Here is a 13,572-nt window from a genome sequence, read left to right as displayed (position 1 = left end):
TAATGTTAATCTATATTTAGGGTGATTGCCAGAATCTTGTATTCTTAGAAATTAAAATAAATTTATAGTACAGAACCCTCCATGTCAAGATAAAAAATGCAATGACCATATTTCTGGAAAAAAAAATCAGGATATAAAATCCAAATCAAAGTTCAGTGTAACAAGTACAAGAATATGTTTGTAGCCGTCCTAACAGAATTTTTTAAATCAAGAGAACTATCCTGGAAAATCTGGTGTATTTAGTTACTGTACACAGAATGGTCAAGTTTGCCATCCAAGTAGCTCTGAAAGAGTTGGGGTAAAGATCTTGCCAAGCAAAACCTTTAATTATGATCATAAAGTTATGTATGTCTACTTTCACAGGTATACAGTAAGATACAGTTCCATCCAATAAGCTAGATTCATACATTATTTCATTCTACAAATATTTGAGGTTCCCTACTGTTACTATTTATTGAGCATTTATTATATTCTAGGCATGGTTCTAGGCCTTTTTGTATACATTGTCTCATTTAATTCCCATAGCAATCCTATGACTTAAATATTATAAAATTTTGTTACTTTAGAGAGGAGAAAACTGAGGCTCAAAAAGGTTATATAACTTTCTCAAATTCATATTGCTAGAAAGTGTCAAACAGTAATTAAAGAAACCAAGATTTGAATCTTGGTTCAAGATTTAACATCAACTTCATCTTTCCACTGCAGCCTACTTTTTCTATCATGTCCAGTAGCCTTACAGTTTAGCAAGGCAAGTGTGTATACACTCTGTTATCATGTTAAAAATTTTGTGAAACCATACAGTTTTGGATTTGCTCCAGGACTCTGGATTATCTACATTTGGTATTTTAGTAACTTAGACTAGTAAATACCAAATTTATTTCTCTAGGCTGACCAGAACACAGTTTGGGTCAAAAATATTCCCTAGTCAATTCTAAAAATAATGTCTTGATAGAATATGCAATAAAAAGTGTTTAAGGATGATAATTATCACTAAAAGGAGTTAAGAAAACTATTACAACAATAACTTTTATTCAGTGAATTTTATATAAATATATTTGTGTAAGTGTCAACTACCTAGTGCTGGACACTAGGTAGTTTATGAAAAAATAAAACCATAGCATCGAATGTTCCAATTCAGCTTAACTCTAACATGAGGTAACATATTTATAAACTTGCATACATAACTGAATAAATTGCTGAAATTGTCATCAAGTAATAGGAAAGAGTCAGAAAATTTTAACATAGAATAGAAATCTGCTATTAAGAAGATAAACTATAGAAATGAAAACATTGAGGAGCAACACGGATTTAAAACCAGTTTTGTGACTACTGGACACTCTGTTTATTATAGACAGTGGACCGACCCAAGGACTGGTACAAGACAATGTTTAAGCAGATTCACATGGTGCACAAGCCGGGTATGTATGTTGTTCTGCTTTCTGATCAGGTCCTTGTGGGTTGCAGGATATATATTCCTCTTTTGTATAGGTTTTGTTCACACAAAATATCAAGACTCCAGCACACTCCATGCTGCCTTCTTTTTGGCGTTCCTCCTGTTCTCCTCTTCCCGCTCAAATCACAGATCCCTCTGCCTCTGCGCCCCTCTCCCCCCGACCCCCCAGGCCGCCAGCAAGAGGCACCCCCGGGAAGCCGGCCTGTGCTCTGGCCTCCTCCCTCCAACCTTCCTATCCACGGTCTCAACCGGGGTGTTGTCTGTGTAAACAGACGCCTTGTTCCTCTGTCCACCCCGTCTGCTCTTCATCAAGAGTGTGAGTCTAGGCAGGTCTCCCGAGCCTGCCGTCGGGGCCAAGGGAAAGCTTCCCTTCGTCCTCTGACGGATTCGCTAAAAATCATTGACACGAAGCAGAGTAACAGGAGAAAAGGCATATAAAATTTATTTGATCAAAGTTTTACATGACATGGGGACTTCAAACGAGGACCTAAAGATACAGGGGAAATTGTCCATTTTTATGCTCAGGTTCAACAAAGTATGCACAGCCGTGTAGCAATGTGATTGGACAAAAAGGATTATCTAATGCTAACAGACCGAGTGGGGAAACCCAGCAAGGCCTGTCTGTCCGGATTCTTCTTGGCCTCTCTGAGCAGCATCCTTCCTTCTGGGTGTGGGGCAGGCCCTCTCTGGAATGGGGGTCTTATGGCCTACAGTCAAACACAGTGGGTCAGAGAATTTCTTTATGGCCAGTTTTTAAACAGAAAAGTGGAGGACGGTTAGAGTAGTATTTTTAGGTTTTATGGCTGGCTTTGGAGAAAAGGGGTGCTGGTTTCTATGACCCACCTTGGGGAAGAGGGATTCTAGTGTCTGTGGCTAGCCTCGGGGGAGACTGAGGCAAGAGAGGCAGGAGAGCAGCAGAAGGACAGAAACACTTTTGCTTCCGAGGCCTTCATTTGGGGTATTGTTTTCCGTGCCCCAACACTGCTCAGCACAGCTGACAAGCAATCTCTGAAGCACTTAATGGAAATTCATGATCCAGAGGAGATGGTGGCCTTGGGAAGTGAGGACAAGGGACCGACTTTGTACGCTATGAAGAGGCCGGCAATGCCAATATGTTACAGACAAGAAAGGGTGGTCGGGGGAGCCCAGCAAAAAGCAATATTTGAAACTGAAAAGTGATATTATGAACTGGGAAAAATACATTGCTTTTCTAACAAACTTGTGTTGTTTCTCTGAAGTTCTGCTGTCTTGTTATGCCATGGTGACTGAATCTGTACTACCATAATATTTATGTTTCATTTTCTAGATGATGACACTGACATGTATAATACTCCGTATACATACAATGCAGGTAGGATGGGTTTCCTTGCTTGCAATGAATATTTTATGCTCTGCAATGTTTGGAAGAACTACACAGCCACTTTTTTTACCCTTCTGTTTGAGCACATGTTTGCAATTCATATCAATAGGAGGATGCTTCTTTTTTCCTTTTTCAGAGCATGCATAACAAAAGAATTGATCTTTTCTCATGGAAATGAGAACTAACACTGTTTTATCTCATTCATTCCCACTGTTAGTTTATTCTCAGCTTCAGGAATGTTTAACCGAAGTATGAAGGACAGCCTGAAAGAACACACTGTAACCCAGGGTACAAAACAAGATAGAGATCTTTTATCAGCAGAGAGTGATTACAATTGTGTAAGATCATTCAGATACACTTCACAAAAAAACAAGTCAAGCAAAGTATTTTGTGACCTTGTCCCTGCTTTTGCTCCAAAATGCAACCATTCATTAAAAGATTTCAAAATTCCCACTTGGCTGGGCCACTTTTCTGACTCGGAATTGCCAGTGGTCATAATAGAATGACTTCAGTTCTGGGCATTTTCACTTGGACCTGAAGGCATTGGTACCTCGTGAAGGGGTCTTCAGGCTGGAGAGGGGAACCCCTCCAAACACCCTCCCTTCATCACTTTCTCTTGAATGCTGCATCAGGGGTTCTGCCCAGGCCTCCTCTCCCTGCCCAGCCACAGGCTCAGGACTGTTGCTGTCCCCTTTCTTTAGAGCAGGCTCCAAGACTCAGACTGCTCCCCTCCCCTTCTGCAGCAGTGACCTCACTTAGGGGTCCCCTGGCCAGCCTGGCCCAGGAGCTACATGAGGCTCTCCCCTCCCACAGACCTGGAGACCAGCGCTCAGCCCTGTAGCTGTTAGGGATGTCACCACTAGTCTCCACTACCAAATAGAGGGGAAATGAGTGAAACAAGCCCAGCAAGCAGTAAGACCTCTGGCTTTAGGTCCTGGCTCCCTCAGATGACAGCAGGAGGCCTACTAAGATGTCCCCCTCCATTTTCATTCCGGGTCCCAGGTACACCAAACTCACTCCCCTTATTTAACTTGAAAGTTGAAGTCTGACCATGGAATCAAGGCAAAACTGTAAATGCAGATGTTATCTCTCTTCGTTTGCCAAGGAAATTGGCATGGACTCCCAGGAGAGGCAGATGAGTGCAAATAGACTTTGCCCAAAAGATTGTGGTTGTGAGAAATTCAGAATTTTCATAATTTTTTAATATCAAAGTCTGTGTCACATTGGAAACTAGTAAATGGAACAGCAGGTACATGTAGAACCCTGCAAGTTTCATCATTTTATCAGCAGACAAAGCCACTGAAACTAGTCTCTTCCCTTTCTACTAACCCTACATCTCACGGCTTTATGTCTTGCACTTTTCTGTTTTTATTTTTCTATACCATCCCTAACTGATCCTTCAGGGCTAACTCTAGTAGCATGAGTTCTGTAGTATCTTCTCTGACCAATCCACCACCTTCTGACACCCTTTAATTCTTAATATATGTTTTCCTCATTTGATCTTTATTATATGTTACCAATTAATTTCAATCATAATTCTGTTAGTGTCTCATCTCCCCAGTTGTACTGTAAGCTTATTGAGGGTTTGTGTGTCCTTGTGCCTTGCACAGCACCTTATATATACAACTTGGTCAATTGTCATATGTAAATCAGAGAGTTTTTTAAAAAATGTTAGGAGATATTTGGAAACAGTTCTAAGTACTTTTAATCTTCCCTGGAAATCTTAACTATATTATTAGTTTATACAATTCAAAGAGAAAATTTGCTAAGTACCTGTAAGTTTACTCCTAGTATCAGTGTGCATTATTACCAACTCCAAAATAATTGACAAAGATTTATTGTAATCAGGGCTTGTGTGTAGAATAAATTAATAATTAATTAATGAGGATTAGCAAATTAATAATATTAATAAAGAACGACCATCTGATGTATGCATTACGAATATGCTTATCAATAAGCATTTTTACGTAGTCACTGGATACCTGGAGGGGAATGAACAATTTAATGCACTTCTAACATGTTATTTGCTTCTGTGTGGGGGCGGTTCCTGCTAGGTCTGTACAACCCACCCTACAGTGCGCAGTCACACCCTGCGGCGAAGACCCAGACCTACAGACCTCTTTCCAAGAGCCACTCTGACAACGGCACCAACGCCTTTAAGGACGCGTCCTCGCCAGTGCCTCCCCCGCACGTTCCACCTCCAGTCCCACCGTTTCGACCAAGAGATCGGTCTTCAACAGAAAAGTAAGATGTTTTCCCCAAAAGTGGCCAATATTTCACTTAGGATAAAAACAAGCCCATGGGACATCCAGTGGAAGAATCAGTGCACACCATAACAGAGAGAATAAGTGTGTAATCTCGTGAGTCCCTACGTACACCCTACTGACCTTCTCCACTGAGACTGTAGCAAACGCATCACAGTCTTGGTTCATGATATCACAGCACCCTGAATTAGACTCGAATTGACATTTATTGATCAATTGACTTTTTGGTCAACAAATGCATATAATTGACATATACATGCTTTGGTATACCAGGTTAGAGACTATGCAATTAGTTTTCCGTTTCCTCAGATTTGAAATGTTAGATCTATCAATAAAATATCTTTTTGAAAGCAGGGAAAGTTATTCATAAATCATAAATAAGGCATTACTTAATAAGTGTCTATCTGTGGCTCATTTCCACCAGTTTTCAAGCTGATACTAGTTTTCATTTCTCTACTGAAATATTTTTATAGAAACTATCCACACCAAAATAAAAATTTATAAGCACACTTTTATCATGTTATTTTTATTAGGATTATGACTAATATTTCTACTTATAGGTAACCTTTATTGAGAGCTCACTATAGCCCAGCAGTAGGCCAAACACTTTTGCTGTATCATATCATTTGATTCTGAGAACAACCTGATGAGACAGATTCTATTTTAAAGAGAAAGAAACTGTGATTCAGAAAATTGAAGTCACTTGCTCAGCTCATACAGCTAGTATGTCCAAGCCAGGATCCAAATTCAGCTCTGATTAAATCCAAAGCCTATGCTATACTGGTAACTGATAAATAAGAATATAAAAATTATGCTTTATTAATACCAGTTATTAAGCATCATCTGTCAAACCCATCTCAGAAAAATTGTATTCGACACCCCATCATACCATTAAGAGTAACTGATGATGATGTAGGGTACAAGATACCATGAAAACAGACACACATCACATGTGAAGGGGTCCTCAGGGTGAATTATGTGATGCCTTAAAACTGAAAAACAATGATCTAGACACAAAATGGTATATTTTCCATCAAAAAAAGAACCAAAATTAACCTTTAGATTTCAATGTATTATTTGTCCTATATGTTTAGTTAAAATAAATATCTCATTAAGAGATATGATGATCCCTTTAAAAATTCCAGATGGCTTTCATATATATTGTCTCATGCAATGCTCAAAACTCCTCTACAAGGAAAAAGAACACAATTTTGCTACCTGTGTTTAACACAGATGCAAAATCTAAGACTGCAAAGTTTAAGAGGTCTGCTGAATATCACTTATCAATTTAGTAGAAAGCTAGGACTTGCCCCTAGTTCAATCCCTTAGAGCACTTTGATTTCCAACATGCTATGGAGTCAGAATTTCATTCCATTCCATGGACTCAGAATCACTCCAATCTATAGTCAAAAAATCCACCCTCCTAAAAATGATGGCCCCAAAGGGAGGCTTCTTTAGCTCCAGCTGCCTAGAAAAGCCTTACTTTGTAAGTCCTTCTTTGACAGCCTCTTAAAGGATATTAGTTCGGGAAAAAGCACTGATTCCCATGAGGTAGATGTTTGACTCTGGTGTTTCAAAGCTAACACCAAAAGATGATCTCCCATGCCACACAGCTTGCTCCCAACTCAAGTGATACTTTTATACTTTTCCCAGACAAACTATGGTGCCACTTGCAAGAAACAAGATCAAACATGGTGTGTGCATTACTCCTTGTCACTTTGGATCAAGGATGCCAAGTCACAGAGTGGTGGGTTAAATGCACAGAGCTTAGCGGAGCACACTGCCACTTACTTTAAATACAAACATATGCAGCTACCATTAGTGACCCAGAGGCTTACTGAGAGGTCACTGTCTGCATGTCTATAAACCTCTCATGAGAGTTTTTGAGCCAGCAGGAGGATAGTTGTATGAAAAAGAAAAAAAAGAGGAACAGATAATATGAAATAAAAGAAATGGCTTTCTTTAAATCATTAATGTAAAACAAAACATAAATATGGCATTTTTGGCAGATGAACTTTTTATCCTAGAGATTTTTTAATCTATATTAAAATTAACTTTGACAACAGATAACAAGTGGTTCTATACAGTTGTTTTAAGCACACAGGATTATTTTAGTGTGTGATTTGTTGTTTATTTCTAAGGCATGACTGGGATCCTCCAGACAGAAAAGTGGATACAAGAAAATTCCGGTCTGAGCCGAGGAGTATTTTTGAATACGAACCTGGCAAGTCATCAATTCTGCAGCATGAAAGACCAGTAAGCACTTGTCATTAAACAGAATGCCAGCTCTCTAGGCTTCCAGGGTTTCCAAATAAACCTGCATTTCACATTGTTTAGCAATTTTTATCACAAAGGTAATTTATTTATTTATTTGGCATTATTTGGAAATCATGATTATTTTGTATCATGATTTGCGCATCCTGTCTCAGAATTAAAAGATACACTCATTAATATATTGTCTCTACTCACCAAATATATATATATATAAAAGTAGGACTCATTTGCATGTAACTATAGTTGTGCCCAATCATGAACCTGAGTGTAATCTTTTTAAAAACACCATTCATAAATGTAACACTGAATTGCTGTGACAGATTGCTAATGAGAAAAGTCATTAATCAATCTCCCCAATACACATGGAACCATGGAAGTTCCATCCCTTGGTTTCCATATTAGTTTTATATTTCTTTGGCTTAAGGGGAAATTTTCCAAATGCCCTTTTTATAACAAGTTGTTTTAATTGATTCTTATTAAATCCCTCTCAGGTTACCAAGCCTCAAGCTTCCTGATTGATTGTCATTCTAATGGATCAAGATTATATTTCACTTTGCAGTATTTTTTCCAATTATTTACTTTAATTGTATGCAAACAAAAAGATAGAAAAATCACTTCCCTCCTCAAAGTGCAAATTACCAAAGATGTTCTCCCCTGGCCTTCTTGGTTTCTGGTCTCCCCAGCCCTCCTTTCTGTGTCCCTTGCTTCCCCCCCAGAGCTCCAGTGCCCTCAGGATATCTTTGAAACTCTACAGTTCCTCTGCATCTCCATTCAAACCTGCTTCCAGGAAAGCATTTGATGTCAATTGCAACTTATTCTCATTTTTGCTTTAAAAGAATTTTAGGTGTCAGTGAACAAGAAAAAGAGGGTTTTTCTTTGTTAGCTCCTTCAAGAGTCTGCAAGAAATCACATTATTATATATAGTGCAAGGCCGTCCCTGAAATTTAATTGGAAACCCTTGCCTCACCACACCCAACCTGAGTGTCCATAATTTAGTTTTTGAAACCCTATATTTGTGGTTGTGCTGTTGAAAAACATGTTCAAAAACTTATAATCACATAATTCATACATGATATTTATCTAAGCCATCTTTGCCTTTCTTCAAACAACTCATATCTTTTAGCATAACAGGACTTCAATAGAAAAAGAAAAAAAAGGAACATCACTGATTTGCAGGCTACATTGCAAACTTATAACCCATTTACTAGGTTACATGACTGAATATCGTGACACTTTGAAATTTCCAGAGTCAGAATTGGGTGATCCACAATGTCACCATTGCATAAAATTGGAAATAGCAAAATAATATATCTCAGATTTAAATGTAAAAAACAAAACTTTCATAATCATTCTAACAATTTATGAGACGCTTAGGATAATGAGCACTATAATTGTATTGGAATGCTTTTGTAGCTGCAGTGTCAGGAAACAGGACTGATTTTAGAAGCTTTCCCATCAGGCTATTTCTGTTATTTAGCCATTCAACAAAATCGACTGAGCACCAACTCTGTGCCAGACTTGATAGTAGGTGCTGGGGACACAATGGTGAACAAGTCACAGTCTCTACCTCGAGGAACTTCAAGTCTATCATTTAATGTATATGTGTGACAAGATCTGCTTTTGTGCAAACTAAACAACCTCTTAGCGTTAAAACAGAGGCATACCTAAAGAACCCTCCCTCTGCCCCCTCTCTCATTTGGGGCCCTACCATTGTGCCTGAAATTCTCACATTACTCATGTCTTTGGGTTAAAGCTTTCAAGGCTCCTAGTTTTAAAATAGCAATAAGAAGAAGAACAGCAATAACAATAGCTATAAATCTTCACTGAGCATTTACTATGTGTCAGGTTCTGCGGTTAGTAGTTTATGCCATATCTCATGTAATAATGTTTCCAACCACCCTAAGAAGTAGATACTTGGTATCCCCATTTTATGGATGAGAGATCAAAGCACACATTGATCAACTTTGCCCCAGGTCACAGAGCTGGTGGGAGCTGGAGGTAGGCGTAGAGCCCAGGCATACTTATGCCCGGTGGGCTCGATCACCACTATATTGCTGAGTAGGAAGCACGTGTAGCCAGTAATCATCATTACTTTAATTAGAATATTTGATTATTTTGCAATATAAATTAGTTTATTTATTGGCTAATTTATAATTACTATTTGATTTACTTTACCAGAAACCTAGGCCCTTAGTATTTATGACACCAGCCCAGAATACTGACGTAGGTGTAAGAAGGCAGGGAGATCTGGAGCCATGGGTGTTGCTGGAGACGCATGTGGGTAGGTCTCTGCAGTCACAGATGAGTGGAAGAGACCTGGAAACTGGGACAGAAATGAGAATGGATATCTTATGGAGAAATGGAAAGCACCAAAACTCTTACGCCTCCTAAACAATTTTGTGGAGGACCAGCCTTAACCAAAATGGTTCAAGCTGGTCATATCATTTTGGCCAGCCTTTTTATTATAAGACTAGTCTATGACCTTTTTTTAAATTATCTTTTTTAAAAAATATCAACCCTGAATTCATTCTAATTTATAGAATCAGAAAAAAACAAAGGGCCAAGTGGGCAGTGGCACTGTGGAGAGTGGCTGTATATTGACATAGAGAGCAGGAAGGTTTGCTGAATGCGAGTGATGGACAGCAAAGGGACGGCAGATGGGAGTTCAGGCCTTACACATGCATCCTCATGGACTTGGACTCCAGGGTGATGTGGGAGCATTCCTTTGCTCTTTTCATAATTAATTTTTGAAAAATATACACAACAGCTAAGCAATTCTGTGCTGCTCTGTTGACTTCCTAGATGCTGCCTCCATCTGCTTTCCTAACTGTCATCTTGGATTCCCCTCTCCCCTCGGGGACTCAAAGTTCTGCCCACCAGGAGAGAAGCCTCTGCCACTCCTCTCTCTGGCCTGCCGTGGTCCAGCGCCTGGGCTGCAGTAATGACCACCCGACTCAGTCCCCTGATTCTCCAATCTCATCTCCACACCGCAGTGAGGTCGATCTTTAGAAATTCTTTATAAAACCTCCAGCTCAAAACTTTCTCCCGGCTCTTCACGGTCCTTCGAGCAAAATCCAAATCCCTTAACATAATTTATAAAAGCTCTTGGGATTTGGCCCCAGCGGAGCTCTCCAGCCTCGTCTCTCTTTTCGTCCCCTGCCCCCCGACTAGGTTCCAGGTACACACAGAACTTTCAGCTCCCTCCTTGCTGGGCCTTTGCACAGCCCGTTCCCCCTGCCAGGAGAGCTCTCCCCACCACCTCTTCCTTCACACAGAAAGTTCTAGCCCATCCTTCAGGTCTCAGGGTAGTCACACCCCTCCCAGGGAATTGTCCCCGACTCCTCAACAGTAACCTTAAAGATCTCCCTGCTGTGGGCCCAGGGCAGGCTGTTCCTCCCAGGGCCCTCACACACTGAACTAGAAAGGCCTGTTTCCTTGTGGGTGTCCCTCAGGAGACCTTAAGCTCCTTGAAGGCAGGGACCATGTCTGGAACACCACTTGTATTCCAAACACCTAGCCCAATGCCTGGCACACGGTTGGTGCTCAGCGAATGTTCATTCATTGAATTACTAAGTGAATGAATGAACCTAGGTTTTACCTTTGCAGTGAGTGGGTAACGTTGGTGAGAAACTGAATCCTTATTTTGTTGGGTATCTACGAAACCTATATATTTCTACTGACAAAAGGCCAGTGGGTCTCTATCAAAACCCTCAGGAGGGATTTGACACACTATTAGTAACTGTGACTCACCAATTCCATGATTCCCTGGGATACAAAGGAGGCAGAAGGAACTGTCTGAACAGAAGTCCTCCCCAGACCCTGGCTAACAGGGTCTTCCTTAGGAATCAGCAGTATATGCATTTGTGTTCTTTAACAGGAAAGCAAAAGCGAATGCACTTTTTTGAAACTCTTAAACATTCATTTGACTATAAATTTAGAAATGTTGACTAAATGGGCCTAATGTTTGATCTGGAAAATTACTTTGCTTCATCTAATGGTTGAAAAGTTTTATGTGACAGTTTGAACCATAAAGAATTATCCTAACTAACAATGTAGATGGCATTTATTGTGGAGCCACAGTAAATATGAAACACGGTAGCCAATGCCATTAAAGCTTAAAATCTAATGAGTGTGATTTTCAAGAAGAAAGTATGTTAGCACCTCTTTTTTTGTTTGGAACAACATATAAAAAGCATATGCCTCAATAAAATACTGAACACAATGGAATTTCTATAACCACAAAAGCAACTAAATACTTTTAAATTGTAGAAAATATAAAAACTTAAAAAATTATTCACCCTTGGTAGCTTTTAAATAAGGATCACGTGTGATTTATAGTTTTAGCTTTTCTTAAGCACATTCTTTTGCACTGATGATACGAAGTTAGTTTTAAGCAGAGGTTTGCTGAGGTTTTCTTAAATGAATAGAACAAAAAAACAAGGTTAGAAAGAGTGTTAATATTAGTGCTGAACTCAAAGGAACTTCCATGTTACATGTGGAAAGTGCTGAATTAGTGAGATTGCTAGTGTGTATATGAGGCATCTGTTGGCTGACCACATCTGTGTGTGTGTCACTGACTATTGTGAGACTTCTGCGTACCTTAGCAGTGGCTCTGGGTCACCACAATACATTTAATTATTGCATGACTAAAGGCATTCAGTAGATCTGCATAGCAAAGAGAAGATTCTAGTTCTGGAACTTGTACTTTCTTTAATGTAAAGCCTTTGTTCAAGCGTGTGCCTTTCTTTACATTTCAAAGTTATAGATAATTACCAGCTATAATTGTTTGGGGTATTTTCTCTGCTAATTTCTATTGGCATGCATTCCAGATAGTTGCCCATTAGGACTATAAATTTAATTTATAACTGACAAAATAATTAATGGAAAATTCCCATTCTAAGGTGTGGCGCAAGGTGATTGATATTCTGTTCCTTTTTCCATATTCTATCATAGAAATATATTTCTATAAGTCAGGACTTAGTATATCCATTTGTTATATATTTTCTTAAAGTGGAAGTCAAAGTAAAGTTGTATTATAACTGATAAATATACCTATTTGTTTAGTAAATTTGCTGCCCTCTGCTGTTCATGTTTCTTAAACGGATTTGTTTCCTCTAGGAGAAGTTTCTGTCTTCCCTTAGCAAAATAAAACACTGGATGTCAAAGCAGAGGTTATAAAATCAAGAATTAATAATATGTCTGTAACATTAAAAACTATGATGTTTAAAAGAGCCAGGGGTTAGTTTTCCTACAGAAGAAATAGTATGCCTCTATAAACAGAACAAAAATTACTGGAAAACTCTCTCTACTGTCAATTACCCTAAAAATCAGCTCCAGCAAAACCATTCCATGAACTAATTATATGCTGCATCTATAATGATCTAAATAATAATTGGAGAAAAATATTCTAGCAATATCAAAACCTCAATACTCTTACAACTATTGAATAAAATGTAAATTGAATCAAATTTTTAACATTATAACAATAAAGCAAAATAATATTTAAAAGAAAGAAAAAACAAACAGTCTCAATATCAGAACACCTTGGTAGTCTTTCGTGTATATGTACATTTCTTTACTGTGCTCATCCAGGTGCAAGCTTTGTAATACCATTGTCACTACTGTACAAGTGCATGGTTATATTGTTTTCATTGCTTAGCATCTCATCATAAATATTTCCTTCGTAATTACAATTACCACATATTTTCGATAACTTAGGCCCTTGCACTATTTTGTCATGATGCCTCGAACTTCTCTATCATTGTCTGTAATTACTATTATAATCTTTTATTATGAAATATTGAGAGAAAACCACATCACTAAAAACACGTTGGGTATAACTTACTATTAAATATAGACTGTGTATCGTTAACAAAATCATTGTAAATGCAACGAGTCAATAAAGCACTAGAACAAGCTCATGTCAAAATAGTGGCTTTTGTTGGAATATGGAATATTTCAAAGCTCCCAACATTCCAAAGGTTATAGAGCATTTCTTTCAGACCTGAGATGTAGCCACTCAGTGGAAGTCCCTGAGTTCCTTTAGGAATTGCAAGGAAATGATATGGAATTGCTGTGATGCAATGGCAGCTTGGTAGCCCTCCTGGAATATGTCTCCAGAGCCTCAGCTCCTCTCTTGGCCAGGGGAATGGCTTTTAGGGAACCAAATAATTTTTCTTAGAATTTTTTTTTTTTCTGACTTCAAATACTGTACTATTCGA

The 13,572-nt window shown here is 38.7% G+C and overlaps 1 protein-coding gene across 40 annotated transcripts in view; it reads left to right on the top strand.

Moving 5' to 3' along the window:
- Window positions 1–13,572, top strand: part of SORBS2 (sorbin and SH3 domain containing 2) — a 306,881-nt gene that overhangs the window by 246,887 nt on the left and 46,422 nt on the right. For 32 of the 40 annotated variants that reach the window (XM_069492972.1, XM_069492987.1, XM_069492985.1 and 29 more), the window contains 4 exons: window positions 1,352–1,418; window positions 2,760–2,804; window positions 4,868–5,057; window positions 7,219–7,333. In XM_069492972.1, coding sequence (XP_069349073.1) covers window positions 1,352–1,418; window positions 2,760–2,804; window positions 4,868–5,057; window positions 7,219–7,333 — 417 coding nt within the window. The remainder of the gene's footprint in view (window positions 1–1,351; window positions 1,419–2,759; window positions 2,805–4,867; window positions 5,058–7,218; window positions 7,334–13,572) is intronic. The other 8 variants (XM_069492981.1, XM_069492990.1, XM_069492989.1 and 5 more) reach the window with 1 other exon arrangement.

This window comes from Eulemur rufifrons, chromosome 18 (assembly GCF_041146395.1).
Source record: "Eulemur rufifrons isolate Redbay chromosome 18, OSU_ERuf_1, whole genome shotgun sequence".
Classification (NCBI taxonomy): domain Eukaryota; kingdom Metazoa; phylum Chordata; class Mammalia; order Primates; family Lemuridae; genus Eulemur; species Eulemur rufifrons.
This window is presented reverse-complemented; position numbering and strand designations above follow the sequence as displayed.